Source organism: Chelonoidis abingdonii, chromosome 1 (genome assembly GCF_003597395.2).
Source record: "Chelonoidis abingdonii isolate Lonesome George chromosome 1, CheloAbing_2.0, whole genome shotgun sequence".
In the NCBI taxonomy this organism is placed as follows: Eukaryota; Metazoa; Chordata; order Testudines; family Testudinidae; genus Chelonoidis; species Chelonoidis abingdonii.
The window spans coordinates 258,008,889-258,036,740 of NC_133769.1; the positions used below are offsets into that span (position 1 = coordinate 258,008,889).

Below are 27,852 nucleotides of genomic sequence, written 5' to 3' on the forward strand. Positions count from 1 at the left end.
AGGGCTGGTCTACACTACGGGGTAAAATCGATTTTAGATACGCAATTTCAGCTACGTGAATAACGTAGCTGAAGTCGAATATCTAAAATCGATTTACTCACCCATCCTCATCGCGCGGGATCGATGTCCGCGGCTCGCCATGTCGATTCCGGAACTCCGTTGGGATTGGTGGAGTTCAACGTACACCTTAATATGAACTCTTAAATCAGCCAAGCATGGAAACTTTTGATTTTATATAATCAATTTTTATCTTGATTGTCATTTGTACTTTTATGATTTTCCTAAGATGAGGTTGATTCTCATGGTTTGTGACTAATTGATCTAAAACATGTTAGTTCTGCAAACTAAATATAACCTTACACTAATATTTGGTCCTCTCTTTGCTTATACAGTTGATGAAGTACATGTCTATCTCCTCTGCATGCTATTTAACCAATATATAGCATTTAGCAATACCATTATTCAGATTTTAATTTTTATAATATGTTATCACATTAGAAAAATAAGTTGAATGTTACATTTCTTCTTTAATAGATTAATTTCACTGTACTTTGTGATTTGTGTCAATCTGCATCTTGAAGTGGAAATTTGAATCAGTTAATGCACAAAATACAGCATTACATTTTGTTTTATAAAATAGTAAATTCTGTAAATATGAATGTACTAATATACAAACAACCAGTTTTGGATAAACTTTTTCTATTTAAACTAACTGATTTGTTAAACTAAATTATTAGTGAATTGGATGAGATTATTTCTGGTATCACTCCTCTCAAGATCAGCAACTAGTAGGACTCACCCCTCTTGGCAACCTCATTGAACTGTCACAAAGCCCTCTTGCATTTTCAACTCCGATGTATGTTTTGATACATAATTGAAAAATATAGCCATCCTGAATCTGAGCTTTTAGTATTATAACACTATATGAAGGAAAATAGACTGCCTTGGTCTCGCACTTACAGAAGAGAGCTAGTTCTTTCAAAGTTGGATGGAATACTTTATCAGTAGACTGCGATTCTAGGTGCTTAGCCCAATGACTTCAGCCAATTTCAGTGGTTGATTTTTTAAAACTCTCAATGCAGGCAAGTATACGTCTTCTCTGTAATATTCAGTTTCTGTCTAGTTTAATACGTAAATTTATTATTTAATAATGTATTAATGGTTAAAATTAGCGCTTAATATCAGCTATCGTCATTGTTCAAATTTAATTTTAAATAGGTTTTAGATTGTGTAAAGAGGAGAAAAGTATTTTTAAAATAAAATATCCATTTATTGGCTCTTCTATCCACCCTACTTATGAATTCAAAGAGTACATAATCTTATGCAGAGCACCTAGTTGTTGGAGCAGGACTACGATTAAGTAAAGTTTACTCTAACACTAAAGTACATAGTGTGTGTTACACTGCAAACACTATTTATAGCAGAATAATGCTTACATAATAGTTGCGATGTTATTTTGTTATGCACAGACTTCATTGCTTAACATGGGATTAAGTAATCTCTAATAACTTGCAAGGCGAACGGCATTGCATCCCAATCCTACCTTAACAGTGGAATCTAGGATGTTGGTAATATTTCTCATGCTACTTCAACACTCGGTGTGGAGCAAGAAAAATAATTGATTCCAGATGTTTAACAGTTTTGGATTTTTGTTGCGGGGATAGGAGGTTTGTCCATATTACTAATAAGAGTGTTAACTTTTATGCTTGCTTTTCAGGGTAAGTTTATACAAGCCTCGATGACAGTCTCTGTGCTGGCTTCCCTGCAGCGAACTTGCTTGGCAGGTAATTGTTGCCTGAGAAGGACGAGTACATGCGACTCTTAGTGAAGACATTTTTGGAGTGGCCGTGAGCGAAAAAAAAACAGCAGACTGAATATTCCTTGTGCAAACCAGTTGATAGACAGAAGGCACACAGTTTTTCCTAGAGTATCTTTACTCAGAGGAATAATTAAAGTTAATCTCTTGGTCGCATCCTCAAAACAATCGGATTAATTAGGATAATTGCCTTTGCGAAAAGAGTTTATTATGAGTTTTTAAGGTGCAGCTTTCTGTGGTTTTTGTTATTGCAAATCTCTTCAGTGGCGTTTTATAGATCCCCAACTTTTCATAATCTTGCAACGCATTCTCCACTCCTTTTGTGCTGAGAACTTTCTAACTCAGTTGACGTCAAACAAATTGTTGTAATTAGTATTTAACAGGCCAATTGCCTGTTAGATATGAATAGGCAGAGTTTACAAAGCGAATAAAGGAAGCTTTCTTACTCACGCAGCGGCACAATCAACTCTGTGAACAATCCTTTTATATCCTGAGGAGGTTGATGAAGATCTAGGACTATAACAGGTTTAAAAAGAGAACTGGATAAATTTCTTGGTGGTTAAGTCCATCAAATGCCATTAAGCCAAGATGTGGTAAGGATGGCGTCCCTAGCGTCTGGTTTGGTCAGAGGATGGAGATGGAGTGGCTTTGTGATCCACTTGTCATTTGCATTTTAGGGTTCACGTCCCTCTTGAGCATCTGGCATTGGCCACTGTTGTGTATGACAGATTGGGCTAGATGGACTTTGATTCACCAGTGAGCGGCTGTTCTTATGTTCATAATTAACTAATTAGTAAAGTATTGTTGACGCCAGAACTCGTGCTTTTATTTTTTAAATGAGTTACACGTCCTAGAAGAGACATATGCATAGGGTATACCTGAGCCCAAAGTCTCTAGGATAACCTGTACCAGTTATACCATTCCTTAGTTTATCAGGTAATGCCCTATATCTCTCATTCAAGTCGCATTCCTGAATCTCATGGATTTTCAGGTGCTTTTCTAATGGTATGATACAGGTTTTGAGATAGATTTTAGATCAGTGAGCTCAGTCAGAGGTGCATGGCAGCAACGCACTTGGGTCCTTATACAAAGAAATGTCAAGTATGGGGGAAGAGGGGACCTTCTAGGAGGAGTTCTTCAAACATGTTATAGATTAGAACAGTACTGCCTACTGCATAATATAGTGGGTGGTAACCACTGCTCCATGCCACCATAAGTAAGTTTTGGGGTTTTTTCTTGATCTAATAACTGTGCTTTCCTTTTTACATGTTAGCCAGGAGAATATATTTTTTTCATTTTAGCATTTTGTATTTATTTTAATGTCACTTACTCTTCTGTGTATTTTGTGGCTTTGTCAGTGTCTTTTCATGTATAGCTTAAAATATTTTAGAGTTAAATAGCAATGAACCTTGCAGATAACATAAATAACTCATTTTCAATGTTCATAACTTTTCTAATCTTATTTTATTGTTAGCCTCTCACTATACGCTGCACTTTAGTTGAGGGTTTGTGATCCATTTTATTTTAATCTTTGTTATTGAGGTTAGCATAGCAGCAGACAATGGTTATTGGGAGCACTTTACCCTTTCTCAAAAATTTTTGGTCCGTTTTATTGCCCAGCTTGGATTACCTTCTAGTGAGATGATCTGGACCCGTTTAAACTTATTAGTGTAAACTAAGAGGCATTTGAAAAATTCTCTCTTCGCTAGTTTCACAGCAGTTTACGGCATTACTGTCCATCCATATTGATTAGTAAATAAATAACTGGCGAAACTTTACAGTTAATCGCATTAATGTATCTCAAACTATATTTTACTAACATACAATAACATCCTGATAACAAAGTCCAATCTAAGCTGTTAAAGAAATTTAAGTTAAGGAACATTGAGTTGTTATTTATTATTTCAGGGTGTTGACAGTAGATTTCAAGCCCAGAATTTAGGTCCCTTTCAGTATCCCTCAGGTACAAATTCACACATCTAGATCATATTGGTTTATTTGCGTAGCGGTCCAAGCCGAACGAGAACCTAAACTAAATAAAATCAAGGAAAAATGTTATGTAATCCTAATATTACGTGCATAAATGTGTGTGCCCATTTTTTAACTTAATGTGAAGATGAAGTTTAGAGAGATGCACTCAATCTACACTGAGACTAGCCATGAAAGTTGTCTATAAAGGTAAAGATGTCCATCTTACAAATAGACATTCAGAAATTTAAAGCATTTAGAATCTGATACTGACGTTGTTTTACTTCATCTCATTGATGTCCTAGCAGGCCTAAATATTCATGCTTTTTGCCTATTGTCCTCCTATCTAAAAACTTTATATAGATAGTGTAGGATAAAAGAAATGGAACTGTCTTCTGCATTCTTGTATCACATGTCTGTTCTATTACCTAAGATTTTCTTCATTTTAAAGAGACATCAGTCACGTTATATTTGGCCCGAATGAAGTACTTTGTCGAAAATGGCCTGAGAGATTTCTTACCAAAACCAAAACAAATAAAATGTTTTCCACTACTTTTTTCAATTTACAGTGATTAAGTTTGGCTAATCAATGACCATTTTTCCTCTGCAGTGTATGCAACACAACTTTGCTACTTGTGACTAGTGGTGTAAGTACGCGAGAAATTATAAACGTTACTCTGTTTTTTCCCTTAAAGCTGGTTATAAATTTTGTTTTTGGGTTATTGTTTGAAGTCCTTCTGGAAACAGTGCTTCTTAAGAAATTGAAAGATGAAGCAGGTGTTTCAGTGGCATGCAAAAATCAGGGAACAGTTCCAGTCTTAGGTCAACAGCATCAAGGAGAAGGCACAAAAGACAAGAGGTAGAGACTCATATCAAGAGTAGTGCCTGAGCAGTGCAATTAGGACCAGACGGAGCATGTAGGAAGAGTGTAATAAACAGCAATTAAACTGGATCAGTTTCCCTATTAGTTGCAAATTAAGATGATCTGTGACAGAATTTATACTTGAACATTTGCACATTTAGTGTTCTCACTTCTCCCCCTGAAGTGATCTGTTGAAGCGTCCATTTAATTCATAAAAAAGTAGGTAGCAGTGAGACATCATTATATTTGCTAGGGTTGTCCAAATGTGTCTAACAGTGGCTGCTGTCCTCAAAGGCCACTATTATTTAATTAAGCCAGGTAGTCCTCATAATAGAAAACAATTATTCAGTATTACTCAAGCGTTGTGAACCACCAAAAAAAAACAAACACCCAGACTTAACTTCAGCGATTTCTCAGTTCACAGCCTAACTGTTGTCTGTCATGGGAGTCTGTAGAATGTTTGTTGTGGCCACAGAACCATCTTATGTTGCCAAGAGTCACACTATCGCATGCATTTTCTGTTAGGTGTTGCAAATGCTTCATTTATAACTCATTTTTAATTACCCTTTCTAAGAGTTTTCATGAAAATATGGGAGTCACCCCTACTGTAATATACAATTAGATATGTCTTCAGGGGTGAAAAGAAAACATACAAACAATAAATTTATAATGTTAGAACAGAGACAGAAGGTTTGGTGTCAGCACAATACTCATACTTAGCACTTCTGTTGCACCTTTTCCTGCTTCAGAGGATCTGAAGTGCTTTACAAATACTCAAGTTAACCTTTATGCAAACACAGCTCACAAGTAGTATCCCATGTTTTAGTTGAATGGATAGGCAGCAATCATATCTAGACGGCTAGTAATTGGGGACTGGGAGTCAGTGATATATTTATCCTCAGGGCTCTCTTGATTCTCTACTGTATGTGGCAAGCTGGTTAACAACCGTGACTTTCTTTGCCTAATGTAAGAGGTGATGTTGAGTATCATGGGATGCTACTGGGAAGTGACCAATTGTAGGATATACTGAGGTGCGTGATAGAGGCTTAAATGACTCTGCCGATCGCAGACTCAACGTTGCTAATTCACTAGGCATCGCAACAACCCAGGGAAAGTTTTGCTCAAACCGTCATCCAAAGATGCTGCTCCATTACTTGTTTTTTTTTCTCTCCACCCACTAAACAAGCGAGAGAGCGCGTGATCGTGGCGAATCATTAATTATTGATGAAAGTCTCTAGAAACAGCTAATATTTTGTGAATAGTGGGCTAATAAGTAATTGCGTTAAATTGCATTTTAAGTAAAGTGTCTAGACTTACGAATACTTGGTGGCTCATATAATTACTATAACTCAGAATAGTTTGTGGTGGGTCCCGCAGGGTGGAACCTGGATTAGGTGCCACTTCTAGCCCTTCATACCCACTAGGCTGGCGCTGCTGCGCGTTCACACTTGATTTAGTCTGAAGTTCATTTGCTCGCTTCTGGTAGCTGCAGCTTTGCACATGCACGGACATTTCACTCTCAGGAGCCCGTGATACTGCGGGAACACACTCCAACTGTGTTACATGCAATGTATGTCTTCCCGAGCGCACTCTATTGATACCGTCAATCTATGGGACAGGCTCCAGCCAATTCCCCTTCAAGCTCTGGCGGGCCTTGTCACCCAGAACGTAGAAAATTTTGGTCCTAGATGGGCGACTGCAAGTGATCTTTAAAGAACGAGCGCTGGCTTCACTCTAGTTGACGTAAGTTTGTTTACTTCGGTGTCTCTCGTGATAGTCATAGTTATTCAAAAGACCCATATGGATCATCTCTCCGTTCTACGTGTGTCGCGCTCGGCTTAGATGACGTCCAGGACAGTGAAGCACATACTTTCTCGCAAAGCAAGTAAAACCAAGGCCAGTCGTTATAACTGCGTTGAGCGCGTGAGAAGATTTCACAAGCTCTCAAACAATCACACACGTTTAGGGTAGAATATAAACAATTTGACTACACCAAGGGAAAGATTTTGAGTAGGGCTGGTCAAGGCAATTTTTTTATAGATACCAAAATTAACCTGGCAGATACAGTGATTGTTCCTCCTTTCGGTGCCACACCGGCAGTGTGTGAAGGTCAGCCAGCGATTGTTCCCCTGCAGTCCGTGCCAGATCACGATGTTAGACGGCATAGAGAGAGAACCTCGGTGCTTGCATTGAATCACCTCTCAGTGCTTATTTGTGTAGAGTAGATGGTAAGTGTCCGTTTTCTAACCATTATTTCGTTTAGAAAATCCGGAAGTGGTCACCCGTTGTTCCAATATCTTCATATCCCCATCCTCTACAGAGATCAGTAGTAGTGAGTAGCCGATAATGAGTCCCGGCCAAAAGTTTTAGTAGTGCGCATAAAGATACAAGATATTAGAACATTTAGTTAAGAAAAAATAAACCACAAAAATCGGACACACGATGAAATAATAAATAAACTGAGCATATGTTTTTCCGGCACGTTCCTGTATATAGAGAGGACCAATTGTATGTGTTGGTCAAGTGCCCTTCGATCTCCTCTGCTGCTTTCTAGTTCCTCTCAACTGGTGTGTCACCGCCAAATGGTTTGTTTGATTGCCAAAAGCAAAAGCAGTTCTCCCTACGCGATCTGCTTAGAGAATTTAAATAATAAGGAGAGAATGGAATCGAAATAGGAACCATGGCATTCAACTTATAGCGGATCATCTCTCATCTCACACACATATAGTCCTCCTAGACAATATATATAGACACACCCCCTAATAGATATAGACCTCCTTATGCTATTCATGCCTCTGTAGTCCAGCTTACAACGGAGCAACCCACGAGTTATAATCTAGGAGACTCCTGCAAATGTGGTTAGCGCAAGGCTAATAGCAGGACAACTATGCATGCGCATAACTATTAAAACTAAAATAGACGCACAAGACAAGAGCAACACCATCTGCAGGGTTACTGAACTTGCGACAACCACAGATTACCAAGACCGAACTTAATATGGGATTTTAACAAGAATTCACAACGAGCACCTGAATGAAGACCACCAATGGTATGTGTGAGAGGTCGAGAAAGCGGTTTAAGCACACTCTCAAGAACACTAGGGCAGCGACTGATGGGTCGAATGGCCCGCGAGACGACCAGTTCATGAAAATAGCACGGCGTAGCACGTTGGGTGTGTCCCTGTCTTGGTTTGTGGAACTTCATGCTTTGGTGGACGCAGGATAGGCAGCTCACTGTGCACTTCTTACATGATGGTAAGTAAAGTCTGCGCGAGTCTGGCGCGCGCAGAGGCACTTGCCTTTGCGACCTGCTAGTGAGGCGTTAACCAGAGATGGAGGGTGAGATGGGGTAAGCAAGGGGTGGGTTTTGGGTTCAGCAGGATGATAGTGTTATGGGAGAGTGGGTGGGTATTTTATATACAGTAGTTGCCGCATGCATGGTTGAGGATGCTCTATTGAGCTGTTATTTCTACAGAAATAAGCTTAAGCATAGGTCGTGTTGGAGTGTATGAAAAAGCAAGAAACATAAGGCGCGCGCGGAGGGTGGTCGCGCCTGGGGGAGCGGGGGTCGCGAGGGTGGGCGGCGCTGGAAGGCCGCGAGCGGGCGAGGTGGGCTGGTGATATTTCGGGGCTTTGGCATTAATGCTCAAGTGTGCCTCCGGCCCACCCCCTCCCCCTCCCCCTTCCCGCCCTGCTGCACCCAGGAGCGAGAAGTCCTCTAGCATATGAAAAATAGACTGACGGCCACGCGCAGCGTAGGTGGTTACGGCGTGAAAGAAAGGGCGGCGCGGGGTGGAGGTGTGTAAGTTAGATAGTGAGCAGAAGAGTGGTAGGCCAGGGGGCTGGACGTAGGTCGGAGGAAGGGGAAGATGCCGAGAAGGGCGTGGGAAGGAGGGCCGATGGGAGGCGCTGTAGGGGAGGGCTGTCGAGTGAGGGTGGGGACGTTGGGGGGGTGAGGTGGTGGGTGCTTGTGCGGTGTAGAAGTTAAACATTTTCAAAGAACAAAATATTGGCTGTAGTATCAGGCTGGTGAGAGTTTTCGCATGGGAGAGAGAGAAAGGCCAGTCCTGCACACTGTGATCTCGCACGGAAACGGGAGGGTGGTTGGCGAGGAGGCGCGCGAGGGAGGTGGGAGGGCGGGCCTTTGTCTCGCGACCCCACCGGCGCTCCGATGCTTAGCCTCTCCAAGACAGACTAAGGACCACTCTAGAAGGGATGTGGTCAAGCGCGGGTCATGCTCGGTGTGTATTTCGCATTAGTTGATAATATATTAATCCGTTCTCTGGCCATACGTTACACTTCTCCCTGGTCCAAGGTGCGCGCTCGCGCTGGTGGCCTATTTCCTGTTGTTTAGGCACTGACGAAGGCAGTTCTCTAAGGAAGTTTACTGTATATAGGTACTTCTCCCTCTCGGTGCCATAATAAGACTAGGTGTCTAACTACCAAATATCTCTCGGCTGATTTATAGTAAGGTGGGTGAAATGTGTAGTACTCAATTGCCGTTCATGATGAAGAAAGCCATCTTATGCACTGATGGAAGTATTTAGTTCCGTTAACTATACATAGTGCCTACAAACCTCATAATACTTCTCCACTCTTTGATTCACACAAGCCCTTCCGGTCTGATGGACATCACTTTCCTTTTTGTACACGCGCTGTTAATCCGCCTCTACGCTGATCTCCCAAAGTGCTTCCAGATTTCTAAGATCGAGGCGCGTGACCTTTTAGCATTATGGCAATAGCTCACGACTTGTGTTGCTTCTAGATATAGCGGTCGCCATGGCTGTGCAATTTTAACTAACTCCGGTTCTCATATCCGACAACGAATTCTCCCTCTCCTTGAACTGTTTTACTTGTCCTTTCGCACCAGCTCGGTCTTCGCAGTACAGGGCTATTTTATCATGCTGAGATCGCGCGCCACCACACCAGGTCCCTCTCCCTAGCATTGTCACTCGCCCTGGCTTAATGGCACCTCGCACTCGCTCTCTCACCAACTACTGATAACCCTTCTTATTCGCTTCGCGCGCTAATACTATCGATGCGAAGTCTAATCCCCAACTCATATGTCGCGCGAGACGAAAACTTAAAGGAGTTAGCAAAAACTGACCCTCAGACTAGGGAGCACCAGAACTTTCGGCTTGCTCTTAGTCTAGTCCTTGTTAGCTATCTAAACATATTGGTGATACCCAGAGACAACGCTTGTCGGTAAAATGTCCCACCAAGAAGCTCTTATGCTCTTACAATAATATGTCAGCTGGTTAGGCCGAAGTGCGAGAAGTGAGAGTCTAGGTATAACCCTATTATTGGTGCCCGGTTAAGGCCTCCTATACTCTTTAAAGTCTGACACCAGAACATCGCATAGGAAAAGGGCCGCGTGATGACCAATGTGCCCGGCCACAGAAATTCATTTAATTTGGAGTCCACACCGGCCTATTGCTCGTGATGCGCTTCCATTCCCGGTCCACCCTGCTCTACAGTTCATTCGCGCAAGTGCACCCTCTCCAACACGCATGTCAACCTCCTATTTTATTGATGTGCTATCCGCCATGACTACTACATTCGCCCGCCGTCCCTTTACTAAATACTTTTTCCTGACTTGAACCTTGAACCATTATGGTATTAATTACCCATTCAATGTAATCTCAGTTGATAGATTTTCTGTTCGTCTTAAACTAGGATAGATAGTAGAGGTTTAGAATGGAGTTTATAACTTTAACGTGATCATCGTTGGGTGTTGGTGGATAGTCCAAACTAAGGACATGGGTTTAAAATTAAGGAGGAATTAAATTGACAGAAAGAACTTTGTAAGGTACCGTAGACGGGGTGTGTAGCCGTGTTTCCCCGATTTCTTCCTCCCAGGTGTCTGTTGGAGATACAAGATTGGTAATAAGGTGAATAGGTGCTTGGTGCTATGGTTATAGATAATGTGATTGGTGATAGGAAGCAACATCTTGTTGGTTTGAAAAGACAGCTTTTCAAAAACATCTTACTTTCACCGCAGAAGTTAGGTCAATAAAAGATATAACCTCATCCACTTTGTCTCTTGAACTTGAAGGGTGAACTGAAAGTTAACTTTAGAGGTGTGTAACAGATGAATGGTCTTCCAGTTCAGGTAGCATGAGTCAAGTAGCAATATAGTTAAAAGTTGCCTGAACCACTTGGAAATGTAAAGATTAGAATATTTTTATGTTTGTAAACTTAGTTGACCACCCACTGGAAAAAGGTTCACTGATCAATTCCCCTTCTGTATTAGGAGTGTTGTTCTTTTTTTATTTCTTAGAAAAAATTAGTTACAATGATTGGTGGATAAAAGTAGTTATCTACAATTACAGACATGCGATGGCCATCATCTGCCGTTGAACCTAAGCAGTTTATGCATGATGTCTTTTTCTACAAATTTAAAGAGTATGGAGGTTTCTGCCATTTGCTTCGTCCCAGATGACAGCATTATGAGTTTCATAAAACAGCTTCACACAAGGAGCCACCATGGGGAGTTGCCATGAACCAGTCGACTGCCATAAGCTGGCCCTTTTCCATATAAGCCCCTAGCTCAGTGGGGCATAGTGGGAGAGAGCAGCCTGGGATTTCTAATAGCACAGATCTGTTGGGCATTTGCTGTGCCTCATCAGACTGATGGAATAGCCCAGAGGCAGTCTATTGTGGGAGGCTAGATGTAAAATTAAGAGACATACTCTTGGCTGCTCTCTATTAGGCTGGGAGATGCACTAGCTCTCTGGAGTTGCCAGAATTCTTTAAGTACAAAAATGGCTTAAGCGTACCTTTCTGTTGCTGAGCTGCGGAAGGTAAAGGAATCACAAAACTATAGTTTATTCAAAAAAAAGACGTGGAAAGTGACTGTTGCATCCTTTAGTTCAATGTTCCCTTAAATTCTGGAAGGATAGTATTACTATATCTTGCTAGTTTGCCTTGGGAACTGTTTGGTATTGCCTTAACTCTTTAATAAAAATGGGTTCACAGCTGGGGAAATTATGCCTTTGGTTGTTTTAATATGGTTTTCTTGTCCAGCATATGGATTCATTATGGTTGTTGCGTATCCTTATATGGTTCTAATGCAGGTCGTGGCAACCCTTTCTGAAGTCGTGTCAAGTCTTCATTTATTCACCTTTATTTGAGGTTCGCATGCGAGTAATACATTTTTAATGTCTTTTAGATGGTCTCTTCTTATAGTCTATAAATATATTAACTAAAACTATTGTTGTACTTGTAAAGTAAATAGGCTCTTTAAAATGTTTAAGAAGTTTTTCACTGTCATTAATTAAAATGCAATGAGCCGCCTCCCCCCGGACTTGAGATGGCCCGGAATCACAGGCAGTGTGAGTGCCACTGTGAAAATCAGGCTCGTGTGCTGCCTTTCGGCACATGTGCCAGGTAGGTTGCCTTTACCTCTGGCCTTATTGCTTAATTTCTGATGATTATTTCACGATCCAAAGCGGCAAGGTTTCAGGGCAGTTCCAAAAATCACTACTACGCTGGACTGTGGTCCATTGCTGCGGTGGCTGAAGTAACTGTAATAGGTTATAAGGACAATCTTCTGTCACTTTTCCTGTTTAACTTAAAAAAAAACTTATTTTGTTGTTAATATGCAATAAATATATATTTCACCAAAAAGCCAGCACTGTGGGGATTTTTTATGTACACCTCTACACTCTAATCTAAACGCCCCCCTGATTTAAACACAAATTCGGATATAACACGGTTTAATAGTTTTCGCTTTCTTCAGGGGGGGATGGGGACTTTGGTGCGCTCTGACGGTATCAAGCATTTCGATATAACGTGGTTTCACCTATAACACAGGGTTAAGATTTTTGGCTCTCTATGACAACGTTATATTCGAAGTAGAGGTTGTAGTTTTAGAGCACATTTTCCTCTTTCTCTAGTAAGAGGCTAACTGATGATTGTTTAAAATGGTTTGAAAAAATCCACATCATGGTCCTGGATACTGATGTCTAGATATGATTTCAGATATAGAAGGATTTAGGGAGGTTTTTAAAGAAATCTTTAATCACTAGTAAAACCTGAGTTTTTAACTTGTAAGAGGGAAACTATCTAGATGCAAAAAACCCATATAGAGAAATTTTAAAAATGTCTAATAGTGGGGGGTAAGTGTTCTTACGCAATGCAAAAAGATAACACTTCCATCCAAAAATTTTAAGGGGTATTGGGGAACACCAATTTGTCTATTATATTGCAGCCTGTCACAGTATTTATAGTATGTTTGGTCAGTCATTTAGATTTAAGTGATCTCATCGTCCAGATTTTAGTACAATACTTTTAGCTGTAAATGAAGGTGTTATGAAAGCCTTGCATTATTTTGCATCCGTCTGTTTTTATTTTAAAACAATAAGCAGAGTGATTGGCTTGACTTAATCCTTTAATATGAAAAAGTATTCTGCCCTGCTGAAAATGTTCTCGGAGCCTTAATTAGATACATATTTCTTCCATGTCTTTCCTTGAAGACTGTGGTGTATTGTTAACCATCTGCCACTCCAAACTCCGTGGTTGGCTGTGAGTCAGTGATGGATGAGAGCAATACATAAAATATTTATTATTGTTACAGCATTGTGGGGTTAAAAAACTTTGTAATGGAATTATTGATTCATATATTTGGATCTCTCAGTTTTATGCGACAATGCGGTTAGCACTGTAAACAAATTTAATAAAAAAGGATACTTCTTAATAGATATCCAGGTTATAGCGTGGGATTCTTGACCAGTTACAACTCATGACTCAGTTACAGCGTCATTCTGATCCTTTGCAACCTATCTCATCAACTCTCTTTGTGACAATGAAAGACCATGAATAGAACAATTTTCACTGCAAAGCGGATAATGGGCACTGAAATATAGTAACTGCTGCAACAACAGGATGCCTTTTTACGATTAATTCCTAAATATAACCATACTTCACTACACAACGAAAATTTGACTTAGACAGTGTTATGTTGTTCATATCAAAAGTCCAACTGCTTATTTCCTTGCGTCCTTGAATTTGCAAGCAGCTACTTGATGTGCGCTTGTTTGGTCAGAAAGCTTGAGCGGACTCAACTCTCTGCAAAGGTGTGATTAACATCATTTTCAAAATTTCTTCAGATACATGATTCTTCTAGACAGCAGCAAATTCTGAGAATGTACTAAATGGGTTACAACGCCTATTTACTAGAGGCCCTCTAATTGAACTAAACCTCGTTATCTCTAGCCTGATTCTTGCTTGCATATTTATACCTGCCTCTGGAAATTTCCACTACATGCACCCGACGAAGTGGGTATTCAGCCACGAAAGCTCATGCTCCAATATGTCTGTTAGGGCTGGTCTACACTACGGGGTAAAATCGATTTTAGATACGCAATTTCAGCTACGTGAATAACGTAGCTGAAGTCGAATATCTAAAATCGATTTACTCACCCATCCTCATCGCGCGGGATCGATGTCCGCGGCTCGCCATGTCGATTCCGGAACTCCGTTGGGGTTGGTGGAGTTCCGGAATCGATATAAGCGCGCTCAGGGATCGATATATCCCATCTAAATTAGACGCAATATATCGATCCCCGAGCAATCGATTTTAACGCGCCGATACGGCGCGTAGTCTAGATGTGGCCTCAGTCTATAAGGTGCCACAGGACTCTTTGCTGCTTTTACAGATCCAGACTAACACAGCTACCCCTCCGTTATTTAAATTGTATCTTATACTTACAATTAAACTAAACCTTAATATTAACACTAATAAGTTAACTACAACATATTGTTCAAATCCTAATAACTTCTAAACAACAAGCTTTCCCACTATTCCGAACAGCACTGAAGACAAGTTTCTATTATAAAGAAGAACTGTAGCAATACATGCTGCAGGATTGTTCATATTCAGTTATTCTACTTTGTTTTCTCCCAGGTATAGCTACAGTACTTTACACACTTCCATCATAAGAAGTCTTACAATTCTAATCCTATTAGTAATTTATATAATTCCTTTGTTGAACCTGTATGAAATTCTCCTAGAAATGTTATGTTTGTTTTTCTGTGATGACTGAATGCCAACCCCATTCAATTAAAATTGTCTGGAGCACTTTAATACTACTATTTGTTAATTTGAGAAATTAGACTATTTGTCTCCACTTCCCTCTACCTATAATAAGTACAATCTAATCTAAAATTGCCATCCTGTGTTTCCAAACTACCCATGAACTTGTCCACTCCCAGTGCTCCCTCCATTTTTATATTGGTCCCCTCCCTGCTATTCTCCTGTGTAATATTGTTTGTTTCTGCTCCCCTATCTAGAATTCTTTTGCATCTCCAAATCTGTAAGCCTACTGATAAATTCTAAATCCCCATCACATTTCATTTTTGCTGATACTGCATTTTTTTCAAATATCCTCTCACTGTAGTTAACTCACAAGAATACTCTCTAACATATTTATTTTTTAAATGTCAACTCTTCTTTTATGCTAGTCTTTTGCAGTTTTTCCTTTCTGCTCATATAAAAGAGCCATGAGTCTAGGCTGTGAAACTTTTTTTCTCTAGCTTACTCTCTATAATTCTTTATATACAGAATGCTATATACAACATGCAATATAAAATTGTATTATATTTTACTAAATGATATAAAGGCTACAAAACTTATTTAAAGCATAATTAAATATTCATAAATACAACGCAATGGGCTACTTCTTTTGGATGAAATGACGCAGTGTTCAGCACTAGATCTAGGTGCAAGTCTGGAAAGTGAAGGAAAAGAGACTTTACACTTCTCTGATTGGGAGGAATCAGGGCACAATTCTCCCCCAACGCTGCTCTAATCTAGGGTGACCAGATGTCCCGATTTTATAGGTACAGTCACGATTTTTGGGTCTTTTTCTTAAATAGGGTCTTATTACCCCCCACCTCCTGTCCCGATTTTTCAAGATTGCTGTCTGGTCACCCTACTCTGATCTATGTCACTACAATGGCCTCCATGGACTCTCCAACAGCCAAGGATCATCAGCATTCAGCACTTTGGCCACACACCTTTCAGAATGCCTCACAGACACAAAAGCACAAGAATACCCAACTAAATTCCACCCAGGGATTAAATCCGCAGCTGGTTATTTAGGCCATTCTGTGTTTCTCGTGTCCCTAACAAAGCAATATCCGAGATGGAACAGGACAGAAGATGTGTCTTTATGTCATGAGCTAATCAAATTATTCACTACATCAGAAACAAAAGTGAATCTGAGCCAAGTTTTGGATTGGATTTGTGTATCTGAACAACAAGGTAGAAGAGGAAAGTTGATAGGATTTGCCAGGATGCGGAGCAAGGTTTTCCTTGAAGCATGCAAACACATAACCAAGACTGTTAAGTTTTTTTTCTTTTTAAATATGCAGCAACTCTCAGCCATTTTGAGCAAGACAAAGCTTCAGAACTGGATCGTCTAGTAATAATTTTAAAACGCTGACAAAGCCTGCAAACTGTAGTCAACAGACGTGCATGTGTATGGGCCTTGTATACAGGTTCAGTACAGAATTATGACATGATACTTATTTCTGTTCACAATTTTACCTATAAACTCAGGGAAAATTAACGAATTTGCTCATTATTAGAAATCATTCAAGGAATTTCTTATTCAAACATATGTCTGTGCATTGTTTGTGACCTACAGTTCCTAACCATTAGAGTATTTGCTATCCATAACCAGAAATTTATGCTGCATGATTGGTAATTTGAACCGCATGGGATTGGCTCCTATGTCTAGATGGCTCCCAAATTGACAGTTTTCAAGATGGCCACTTGAATACTTCTGAAGTAATTACATATTTTAAAAAGTATTCATAATTCTACTTTGCTGTTAGCATTCTTGCAAAATATAGGGCCTGGACAAAGGTAAAAGTAGTCACAGTGAAAGCTGTTGTAAACGTAGTTGAAGCACACTCATGGTTTTCATGTGAATCAATGTTCCTAAGATTTTTTTCTCATCTGGACTTACTAACAACAAACGTAAAGTTCCACCTCAGTCTAGAGCTACATGAAAAGGAAGCGTTCGGAGCGAATAAAAGTTAAGCTAATGAATCACTAATACTGATTAGTGCCTCCATCCTTTGATTTGCTCACAACGTGGAATGACAGGGCTGAGGGCAGAGCCCGAGTCTTCTGCGACTTCTAAAACTAAACCCTGACTTGAATGGGGCAGTCGCCCGCTTTGCGCGCCTCCATCCCCCACCCGCGTGCAAGGGGCTTTGAGATCCTGGGATGAAAACCCAAAGGCAAAACCCTGACACTGTCCTACCCCCGGGACGAGTCTCCCGGGCGTTTTACCAGCTCAGTGGGNCCCGTCACAGTGATCGGAGCCCGCGCAGGGGCGTCCCCCCTCCATGAGGGGCCCGGCCCGGCCGAGGAAGTTTTTAGGGTGCGGTCGGGGCGGGGGGGGGAAGAGGCGAGAAAGTTTCACGCGCCCGCGAGCGGGACTCACCAGCTGCCGGGCGACCTCGGAGGAAGCCATGACACCGGGCGGTCGCCGAGGGAGGGGGAGGGGAGAGGCGCGCGCGAAGCTCCCGGCGGTTGGAATGTAACCGGCAGCTAGAGGGTCCGTGCGGGGGGCGTGGCCAAGCGAACAGGCGGGGAGGGGCGTGGTCACGGGGCGGCCTGGGGGCGGGGCCATGCTGTAACCGCTTCGCACCCCAGCCCCGGGGCGATCCCCGCACGCGGCGGGCTGGAGTCTCGGTCGTGACCTGAGAGGACAGTCGGTCCCTGATCCCCCCCTCCCGTCGGTATAATGGGCCTCGAGCCGCCGCCGCCGCACTGATTGAGCCGCTGCTGGGAGATGCTGTTGCCGCATTAGCAAGGGGCAGGGAGCGCTCAGCCGCCGGGCCCTGAGCTGCCGCAGGAGGCGGCCGCGGCGGTGATGGGGCCGCGCTGAGCTTGGGACGCGATGGCCGAGGAGTCAGAGCTGAGCTCAGAGTCGGTGCTGCGGTTCCTGGCGGCGCGGGGCGGGCGAGCGCGGAACGCGGAGCTGCTGGAGCATTTCCGGGGCTGGCTGAGCCCCCCGGAGCCAGAGCGTCGCGCCCGGGCCCGTCAGCGCTTCAAGGAGCTGGTCAACGCCGTGGCCACTGTGCGGCTGGAGCCCGGCTCCGGCGCCAAGTACGTGCAGCTGCGGCGGCGCTACCGGCCCGCGGGGACCCCGGCTGCAGACAAGCCGGACTCGCCGCCCGGTGACCAGCCCCTTGAACCTGGCGGTAGCGAGGCCGCCGCCCACCTCGATCTCCGAGCGGCGCCCGGGCCCGAGCAGCTGTCTGACATCGCGGACGCCGCCCCCTCAGACCTCCCAGTGGCGCTGGAGCTGCTGCCCAGCATCGCGGTGACCCCTGTGGAGGAGGCGGACTCGGTACAGCGGAGCCGGGACTCCTCGCCTTGCCCTGGGGGGCAGCCGGGGGATATCGCGCCAGCTGCCCCGGGGAAGCCGGCCCCCGAGGATGGGGCGCTCTGGGGAAAGGGCCCCCCTAGCTGCCCGCAACAGCCTCCCCAGGCGGGGAGCGGGTGCGACTTGTCCCAGCTGGGCCAAGTGCCTCCCGGCGGCGGCAGGAAGAGGAGCTCGCGGCGCAATGTGGCCCGGGGGCTGCAGGCGCAGCCGGGGCACAGCGCGGAGGAGACGGTTGCACCTGGCCGGCTTGCCGAAGAGGAGGGAGTCGAGGCCGGTTTCGGCTCCCCCTGCTCCCCGGGCAGCTCCGGCGGGGGGGCCACTCCCAGGTCCGGCCGCAATAACTTCCGCGAGTTGATGATGGGCAGCTCCCCCCAGCTGAAACGGAGTTTCTTCCCCGGGGCCCCCCGAGCCCGCGGGGGGGACTCTGACAGCGCCTCGCTGGCCTCCTCCTCCGCAGAGGAAGAGAGCGGCGGGGGGAGCTCGGTGGTGCTGGACCCCCTGGAGCACGCCTGGATGCTGTCAGCCGCGGACGGCAGGTGGGAGAGCCTGGAGGGGCTGCTGAGCAGTGAGCCAGGGCTGCTCTCCAAGCGCGACTTCATCACCGGCTTCACTTGCCTGCACTGGGCCGCCAAGCACGGGCGCCACGAGCTGCTCGCCATGCTCGTCAACTTCGCGCACAAGCGGCGGCTGCCCATCAACATCAACGCGCGCACCAGCGGCGGGTACACGGCGCTGCACCTGGCGGCCATGCATGGCCACCTGGAAGTGGTCAAGCTGCTTGTGGGGGCCTACGACGCAGACGTGGATGTCAGGGACTACAGCGGGCGCAAGGCCTCCAACTACCTGAGCCAGGGCACCACGGAGGAGATGCGGAGCCTGGTGGGGGCCCTGCAGGAGGAGAGTGAGGGCACTGTGGGCAATGGGAGCGGGCGCTGGAGACTCTCCAAGGTGCTCCCCTCCAACCTCATTACCCACAAACTCTCTCACCACCACCAGGGGCAGGGCGAGGAGACTGAGTCCAGCGAAGGGACAGCAGCCCTGGGCAAGGGCAAGGAGATGAGTAGGAAAGCCTCAAATAGCGGCAGGATGAAACCACGGCTCAACAAAATCAGATTCCGCACCCAGATCATCCACACCACCCCCTCTTTCCGAGGGGAGGCTGAGGAGGAGGAGGAGGAGGAGCAGGAGGAGAAGCCACTGAAAACGTTCTCAAAGCTCAGACCCAAATCCAATGTCTTTGGTTAAGCAGGGAAACAAGCAGTATCTAAATCAGGGGTCTGACATGCTCCTGAACCCATTCTGCAAGTAGTGTGGAAGAGGTGATGTTTGCAGGCCTGTGTGAGTGACAATCCCTCATCCAGAACTCATGCGTTCTCCTGGAGATAAAGCAAAATGTCTTTTAACTTCTGAGTTTCATTAAGTGTAAATATCTGCAGGGCTCTTGGGATTTAGCAGTTTCCAGAAGATAGCTGCTTCAAGCCAAGCAATGGGGGCTTCCCATACTTAAGAGCTGTTTCCTTGCAAGTACAGCCGGGGCAGTGGGTCTGTAAAGAAATGCTGGGTATGTAAAATCTGCAGGCCCTTTTTAGGAGCTAGGCATTAGGGTCTGGAAATATGTATTTGTACTTGGTTTTAATTGGAGTTGGAGGGAAGACGAGAGAGAATCCAAAACTTTACATTTCACTACTAAATTATCAACTGGTACTCTATATTACTCTTCATGGACAGCTAACTGTTTAAGTAGGATTTCTTAAATATATTCATATATTTTTAAAGTCTCTTTTTCTAAGGGCAATACGACATGATTAAATAGAGTTAAGTACAACACCTGACCGGTGTGTCGAAACTGCTCTGCTGACTGCCAGGATGTCTGTAGACATTTAGGCTCCTGTCTGCAAAGACTTAAGATCAGTCTTAACTTTACCTATTCAAATCACATAATTCAAATATGGAAGTTAATGGGATGGATTGCAAAGGATATAGTTAAACAGCAAAGACTTATACCATGCTTAATTGAGGTACTACTGAACTCTAATAGAATTGGGATGCTAATGTAGAATATAGTAGCATGAATGAAAGGTCTTTAATTTGTATACATTGAATAACTGCTAATTATGGTCTATATCAAAGCAATTTTACTTTCATAATCACTGTGAACTCTCAAATACTACGTCTAGTACCATCTGAGTTATTGATGGTTTGTCTGTCGCCAACACTACACTAGAGTAATAGCAACATATTTTCAGTTGATATAATTATTTTTATTCATGTAAAACTAGGTAATTATGCCACACATCTCATCCAAGCACATCACTTTTACTTAAAAAGGAATGTAGATGGTGTTGTATGAGATCTTCACAAAACCAATATGATATTGAAATGTTATAGTGCTGTTCTATGCATTCAATAATTGTGTGCTGTAGTATCTACTGGCTCCTTCAGTGTATTATATGCAGAAATGCTTATGAACTATGGTAGGGTGAAGGACCCAGGAACTCTTTTTTTTCCTAAGGCCACTCTGTCTCTGTTTGTTTAGCGTATTGAGTAAAAGCTGCTTAATGAGAGAGTTTGATTTTTTTTTTTTTAAGTAGTGGGGCAACATTCAGATTCTGACTCTCTAGTAAAACTGTTTAAAAATCAAATCTCTTAGTTTGAAACATCAAAACCCTTCCTGTCTTTGTTTTTTTTTGTTTTTTTTTTTAAATGCACTGGAAATTCTCAAAGTAATTGTTTTGGAAATTCTCAGCCTCAGACAGGTCTATTGTAAATCTGTTCTGTACAGTTTTCAGAACTTAATTGGTGGTTTCTCTGCTGTTCAGGTCAGTAATTCCTGCAAATCTTGGAAGGCATAATTATGTTAAAATAGCCTTTTTTCAAAAAGAGGGATTGGGCTGGTCCTACATCATGGACGCAGCTGGCCATTGACTCGTCTGTGCATAAATGTCAAAATACTGCCAGTGAAATGTTTCTAAGTTACACTATCTTGTAATGTATGTGCGTATTTGGGGGAGTTGCTCCTGAAAGATCTGTGCTTTCTCATGTTGACAGCTTTCTGCATTTTGGTGGCAATAGCGTGAGTGCCTACAATAGATAGATAGATAGATAAAATAGATGTGGGAGAGGACTTTGCCACAGATCACTTCCCAGATTTTGTGTGTCTTGTTGACCTTAGTAAGCTACGATAGTCACATAGGTAGACAATTAATACTATGCCAAATTGTTACAAGAAAAATTGACCTTGAGCAGTTTAATCTGTTTTACATGTTATTTAGGTTCAGGTCATTGTTTTTGTTCAGAAACACTAAAAATCATGGGGAGGTGTTAATTTTATAATCTATAAGATATCATGTAAAATTCCATTTGCCTTCACTTTTAGTTGTACACTACAAACATGGGTATATTCAGTCCTGAAAAGCACTTTCACTCATATGTATATGGGGCAGGGCTAACAGTCTTCCCTCAGCCCTTTCTGCCAGCATATAACTTGGTGCAACAAGAACTGGGTGTTTCAAAGGGGGAAGTGCACTTGAGAACTAGGTACTTGCTTAAACTTTCTGCAGCACAGAAATAAAATCTTACTAGATTTTCTGTAAAACAAGCTGAAGGTTTGTTACATTCACAAGCTTCTAGCTTGAGGCTCCTTGAGTACTATATTTCTAAGTGGACACACATTTCATGCTACTACCTATTTCCAAATCTCAACTATATTAGTGTAGCAGTTATGAAGCCTTGTGTATCTTTCATTTTGACCGAGTCAGGTGTTGAGCTTTTCAAGTGTAGGTCTGATATATAATCTTGAATTAGTATTCTGTTGGTGATAGGGGAAACACTTTAGACTGTTGCGATCTTGGACTACTGCATCACTCTTCAAATTGTGTTCTAAGTTGTCCATTGAAATTTATCTTAATACCTGTAAAAAAAAAAAAAAAAAGTAGAAACTCACTATTAACTGGGAGAACCAGTACAAATTACTGAAATTTGCAATTGGTAAATGTGAAGTATCAAATTAAAACTAAAACTGAATTACATTGTGATGCACAACACATTAGTAAGTGGCTGTAATATGTCTAAAAAGGTAATGAAGTCTTAGTGATATAAGACCTCCCCACAACACTAGAAAATCTGAGTTGTGGTGGCACACAATATTAGTACACTATGGTGAATTAAAGTGCAAAATTAGCAAGGTTCTACTGTAGTTATTCCAAATGGCTAGCTAATCAAATTTCTGCTTGTGCTATGGGACTAAAGACTTCTATTTCACCACATGGCTTTCACATTCCACTCCTCCCTCCCTCCCCTGTTTTTTTTTTTTTTTTTTTTTTTTTTTTTTAAAGAAAAACCAAAGACTATATTAACCACAAGAGGGAAAGCAGAGTATGTCTCACTCAGGATATTCATAGTCTACTGGTACTCTTACATGTATGTATTTGAATTAGCAAATATATTGCTGAGGAAGATGTGAATTGAACTAAAACAACTTGNTTTTTTTTTGAGCTAAAACAAGTTTCTCTGTGGGGAAAGGAGGTTACTCTTGATACCTTTTGTTTCAGGATATTCATAGTCTACTGGTACTCTTACATGTATGTATTTGAATTAGCAAATATATTGCTGAGGAAGATGTGAATTGAACTAAAACAACTTGTATGGTACAAAACTGGAGCACTTATTTTTTTTATGGTACTCTTGAAATATTGAATGTTTATTCTTTTCAGTTTTTATGATGGTGTGATGCAGCAAGCCTGTAACTTAACCATTTGATCACTTGTATTGCATCTTTGCCTGAAATATTAGAGGTCTGGATGCCTGTCAGCTTTTAATACAACGGGTTTTTTATGGGTGTCTATCTGAATGGATATTTGAGCTAAGAATCTGCAAAAGTCAAACTTTCATTCTACTGAAATAAACAAATGCCAGTGAGTTGTGTTTTTTTGCTGTAACTTATATATGTATCAGGTTGCTATTTTCAAATTGGTCTGTAGAACCATTACTTTTTTTTTTTTTTTTTGCTTTTAATCACCAAAATAACTGATTGGATATAACTTTTGAAGCACTAGCAAGTGGGGGGCGGGGAGAGAGATGGGGAATACAGTCTGTTCTTTGTAAGACAGTAACAATTTTTGCTGGCTATTAAGTACTCTTGAATAGTTCACTTTAAAGTTAATCAAAGTGCCCTTGAAGTTATCCATGCTAGATAGGACTGGCCTTTTTAAACAAAAGGCAACCTCATTTAGGCCTAACCTCTTAACTGTTGCCCTGAACCTGCTGTTTGTGCAATCGAAACTGACTTCTATTTAGGTATATTCATTCTTCCATAGTTCTGATCCTAGAGTCTAATAGAACACCACAATACCAAAGTAATAGACCAAAGCTTGTTCACTAAGCCTTTCTAACACATACGTTAATAGGAAGTATATTATTCCCTTCACATATGAGACTGAGGTTTTCAGTTTGTGTAAACTCTTTTTCTGTCACTATGGATAATCTGTGTGTGCACATATAGTTATACTACTAACAACTGCCATGTCTACCTGATTTGCTGACTTTAGGGCTCTAGTCCAGGTTACTATACATACTATCTCTATTTCTAGCTCACTCTTCTTTGCTCTGTTTTTCCTTCTCCCCATAATGGTCCTGATGGAGGTGAGACAATTGGCAGTGACAATTAGCCACTTTCTTTCTGTCCCTTACACACATGAGGGGTGAAGACTGCTCTTGTAGTGTGATGGGTACAGCTGTTCTCCCCTGAAAGATAAACAAGAGGTGTGATCAGCTGAGCTGATCTTGCTAGGAAGCCTTAACCTACCCTTTTGTTACAGTTATTGGGTTGGAGGAGAAGTAGGTGAGGCCACAGCACAAAAGTGTTAGTAATTCCTGTAGAAAACTCTTGCTGGGTGGAACTACTTTGCCCATCTCTAGTTCCCACCAGCTGCACAACTGTTGGCCCTGCTAATCCATCTCTTGTCCTGAACAGACACTTTAACAAGTCCAATAGTGTGACTTTAAGTCATGTTGCTAGCTGTAAATCTGATGCTTCTGGGAGTTAAATGACAAAGATTAGGAAACTAAATGTCACAAAGATTAGGTTAAATACATCAAGATGCTTTCCTTTTCTCTAGCCTTGCCATGTAATCAACGGGTGGTATTCCTTACCCTTAGATATACTAGTGAATCTACCTCATTAGAATGCAAGCAAGTGTCAAACAGTGCTTTTATAGGAACAGTGTGGTTTGTTTGGGAGGAGGGCAAATCAATACAATTAAACTTAACTATGGGGATTTATTGCTGATAGCTCTGTTTGGGGAAATATTCTTGACCTTGGGGCATATTTGCAGACAACTTAAGTTTTACTTCTGCGTTTGCTTGGAAATGTTGAGTAGGGTCATCTTTTAGGGTTGTCTCACTAGATCAATTGAAGGAGGGGAGGAAGGACAAGAGTAGGCCCCAGTTTGTGTTTTTGTCAAACATGGTGCTGTATAAATTAAGAGGTTAATATAGGAAATGTTCTAGAGACTAAACTGACCAACTTCTGCTTAAAACTTGCATTAGATTTGATGATGTCCCAAGGTAAAGACTAAAGCAGCCCATGTTTACCAAGCCTTTTTGTCTTAAACATAGCATCTGAAACTGATTGTTTTCACTCCTGCAGAATACTGTGATTTTAATATGGAGAGAGATCTAACTTGCTGAACACTGTTACAAAAAAATTAAATAGTATGTTTGCAAATATTATGGAAGGCACAATACTTGTTAGACCACTTTTTAAATCTGTTTATCCTTTCACTTAATTCCTACTTCAATATAAGTGAACTAATAAATACAAAGAAGATTCTTAGTAAGTCTAATTCAAATCTAATTTTATTTCTCTTGCCAGCATTTCAGTACAGTCAACCTTCTGCAGAAATCTAAACAATTCTTCTGTATTTGATGTGGTCATAGTTGTTACATGATATTGTTACATTAAATGTATTACAATGAAGATCTAGGTTACAAGGTACTTTCTGAAAAGTCCAACAAACCAGTGCAAGGTTCCTCTTTGCTTGCTACAGCGTCTTAAAATAAATGTGTATTACCATTTTTGTGCATGTGAATATGAGCCAAATAAGTAACATGTTTTATCTAGAACCACTTATGGTAAACAATTTTTAAAAGTTGCTATTAAGCTACAGCTGACTGCATGGATGCTTTGTCTAGCGCAGTTAAGGCTGAAAAAACCCTGTACTAATGACTATTTAAAAAAAAAAAAAAATCATACCACACCTAAGCTTTTGAAATGTAACATGCCACATCTTGCTGCAGCATCTCTTTCTTCCAACCTTTTTTGAAGTAAATAGTTTTTTTATCTTGTACATACTTTTCTAGGTTTCTAGTTTGGTAAAGAACTCAGAACACATTAAAAGTTTGCAGTTGACCCTTTTGTGAGTTAGTAGACAGAGCACTGGAATGGACTCAAGACCTGGGTTTTGTTCCTGGCTCTCATGCTGGGTGGCCCTGGGCAAGTCACTTCACCTCTCTTCGTTTCCCCATCTGTAAAATAGGATTAATGACAGGGGTTCTCAAACTGGGGATTGGAACCCCTCAGGGGCTCACAAGGTTATTACATGGGGGGGGTCGTGAGCTGTCAGCCTCCACCCCAAACCCCGCTTTGCCTCCAGCATTTATAATGGTGTTAAATATATAAAAATGTTTTTAATTTATAAGGGGGGGGGTCATACTCAGAGGTTTGCTATGTGAAAGAGGTCACCAGTTTAAAAAAAAAAATTTGAGAGCCACTAATTAATGTGCTCCCTTGTAAAGTGCTCTTGAGATTTACTGATGGAAAGTGCTACGTAAGAGCCACCTATTACAACTTTTCCTTCAGTCTACATTGTGATCTTCATAGTCTGATGGGCACAAATTGTTTTGATTTTTAAGTTGGCATTTCCTTGACTTTTAAAGGTTTGTGGTATAGCCCTTAACTACCTTTCAACACAGTTTTGTCTGAGCTGTGGTTTTCTCACTCTCAGAAGGTGAGGTCTATCTGTATTGAACAAATATAAAAAATTAACAGGTTTTAGGGGGTAGAAATGCAAACAGAAGTTTTGGATCATAAAATCTCAGCATTAGTAATATTTAAAACAAACTTATGTTCCTGAGAAATTTATGGGGACAATGCAGGACACTGCACATCTGTGAACCAGTAACAGATTAATGTTTGGCCCTGGCAGACATGTATCTCTAGCAACACCATTTATTATCTCAAAATGGCCAGCAACTGCAATTTCAGCTTTCGTCTGGCCCAAGTCTCAGTTTCTCTTGAACTTTTTGTAAGTTTTTATTACACCAAACTTGTCCTCTCACCTGGGGTGAATATCATGTGATGACATATCTTTTCACTGTGTAAGCAAGGATGAACTAAGGTCATTGGCACTTCATGAGGCTAAAGCTTTTTAAACATTTCAGACATCAAATATATTAAAGTTATTCTCCATTTCAGAAATTGACTTTTTAGTCTCTTTTAAATGCAATTAATGTTGTTCTTAATTAAAATACAACTCCTCTAGGGCCTGAACTCCCTGTCTGAAAACTGAGGCTTTAGTTAACAAGTCTTACCAAAACTGATTTAGCTAACAGATTTCCCCAAGCTGGCAGCCTTTTTTTTTTTTTTTTTGGGGGGGGGGGGGAGTAGTTTTCAAACTAGTACAAATATTTAAATGTGAGTTCTCCCTTGCAAAGGCTATTCATCTTTCATAGAGACCTTCCTCAACCATTTAATGAAAATATGTCCACATACTGTGTCTCTTGCTCCTGTGCTTGGAGTACAAAGACCAACAATTCTATGTTTTAACTATAAAAATCTCAGTAGATGGGGTAATTTTACACCCCATACAAGGAATCAGTGTTAAAGGTGTAACATGGACACACAGAATTAATTTCCACTCTTTGTATTAGACATACGGGCTGGATTTTCTAGTGGTGTTTTCCCCCCAGCTCAGAGGGATAATGTTTTCACTCCATAGGGAAGTAGATGTGTGCAAGAGTGGGAGGAGTCACCCCACTGCCACCTGGAAGGCTGCCATCATTACTAAATTTTCCTGAGTGAGAGCAGCAACAATAAATCCTCTCTGGGCTCCCTCAGAGCCTGCCTGGGAATGGTGTGGGCTTTGAATCTATTCTTCTCCCTGGCCTCTGTCCCAGCAGAAGAGAGTCATTTACCATGACACCTTTGTACTAGGCAGACTTTTCCTCAGAGAGGGAATCAGGCTCAGCTGTGATGTTGGGCCTCTCTTCCTCACCTGGCTTTGTATAGTCACAGTGTGGTTTCAGAAGGTGGTCATTTGGCTGACAGAACAAATGATTAGCTAGACATATGACCTAATATGGCTTTCTGTATCAAAAGCATTGAATTAGACACAAATTGGCAGAAGTCAGTATATGGGGCTTATTGCCATCTTTTTTTTTTCCCTAGTGATTTCTTCCCTTAAGGTTAATTGAACTTTCCTCACATGCATAAACTAGAACAATTCTTTTTCTTCAGAAACAAAGCTTGCTTGCCTGATTCTCCAGGCTTTTCCCCCTGAAATCTGTTGTAAGACCTCAGTCATTTTCTGTAGTGCTGCTCCTAAACTAGTGAGGAAGAACAGCAGACTCAGCTTCTAACCCTATGCTTTACAGTGATCAAGAACACAGTGGCACTTTGGTAGGGTGATCAGATGTCCTGATTTTGGGGTCTCTTTCTTATATAGACTCATTATCTCCCCCCTCCATCCTGATTTTTCACACTTGTAATCTGGTCACCCTACACTCTGGTCACTCCTTTAGATT

The 27,852-nt window shown here is 41.9% G+C and overlaps 2 protein-coding genes across 3 annotated transcripts in view; one reads left to right on the forward strand and one right to left on the reverse strand.

The window, feature by feature from the left end:
- Positions 1-17,225, reverse strand: part of SEPTIN10 (septin 10) — a 63,193-nt gene extending 45,968 nt beyond the window's left edge. For both annotated transcript variants that reach the window (XM_032777810.2, XM_075061389.1), the window contains exon 1: positions 17,104-17,225. In XM_032777810.2, coding sequence (XP_032633701.1) covers positions 17,104-17,133 — 30 coding nt within the window. In that variant the 5' untranslated portion in view covers positions 17,134-17,225. The remainder of the gene's footprint in view (positions 1-17,103) is intronic.
- A 310-nt stretch (positions 17,226-17,535) lies between these two features.
- Positions 17,536-20,035, forward strand: SOWAHC (sosondowah ankyrin repeat domain family member C). Its single transcript, XM_032777812.2, has one exon. It carries the CDS (start codon positions 17,563-17,565, stop codon positions 19,294-19,296), a length of 1,734 nt encoding a protein of 577 aa, XP_032633703.1. The 5' UTR covers positions 17,536-17,562; the 3' UTR covers positions 19,297-20,035.
- Positions 20,036-27,852: the final 7,817 nt, after the last annotated feature.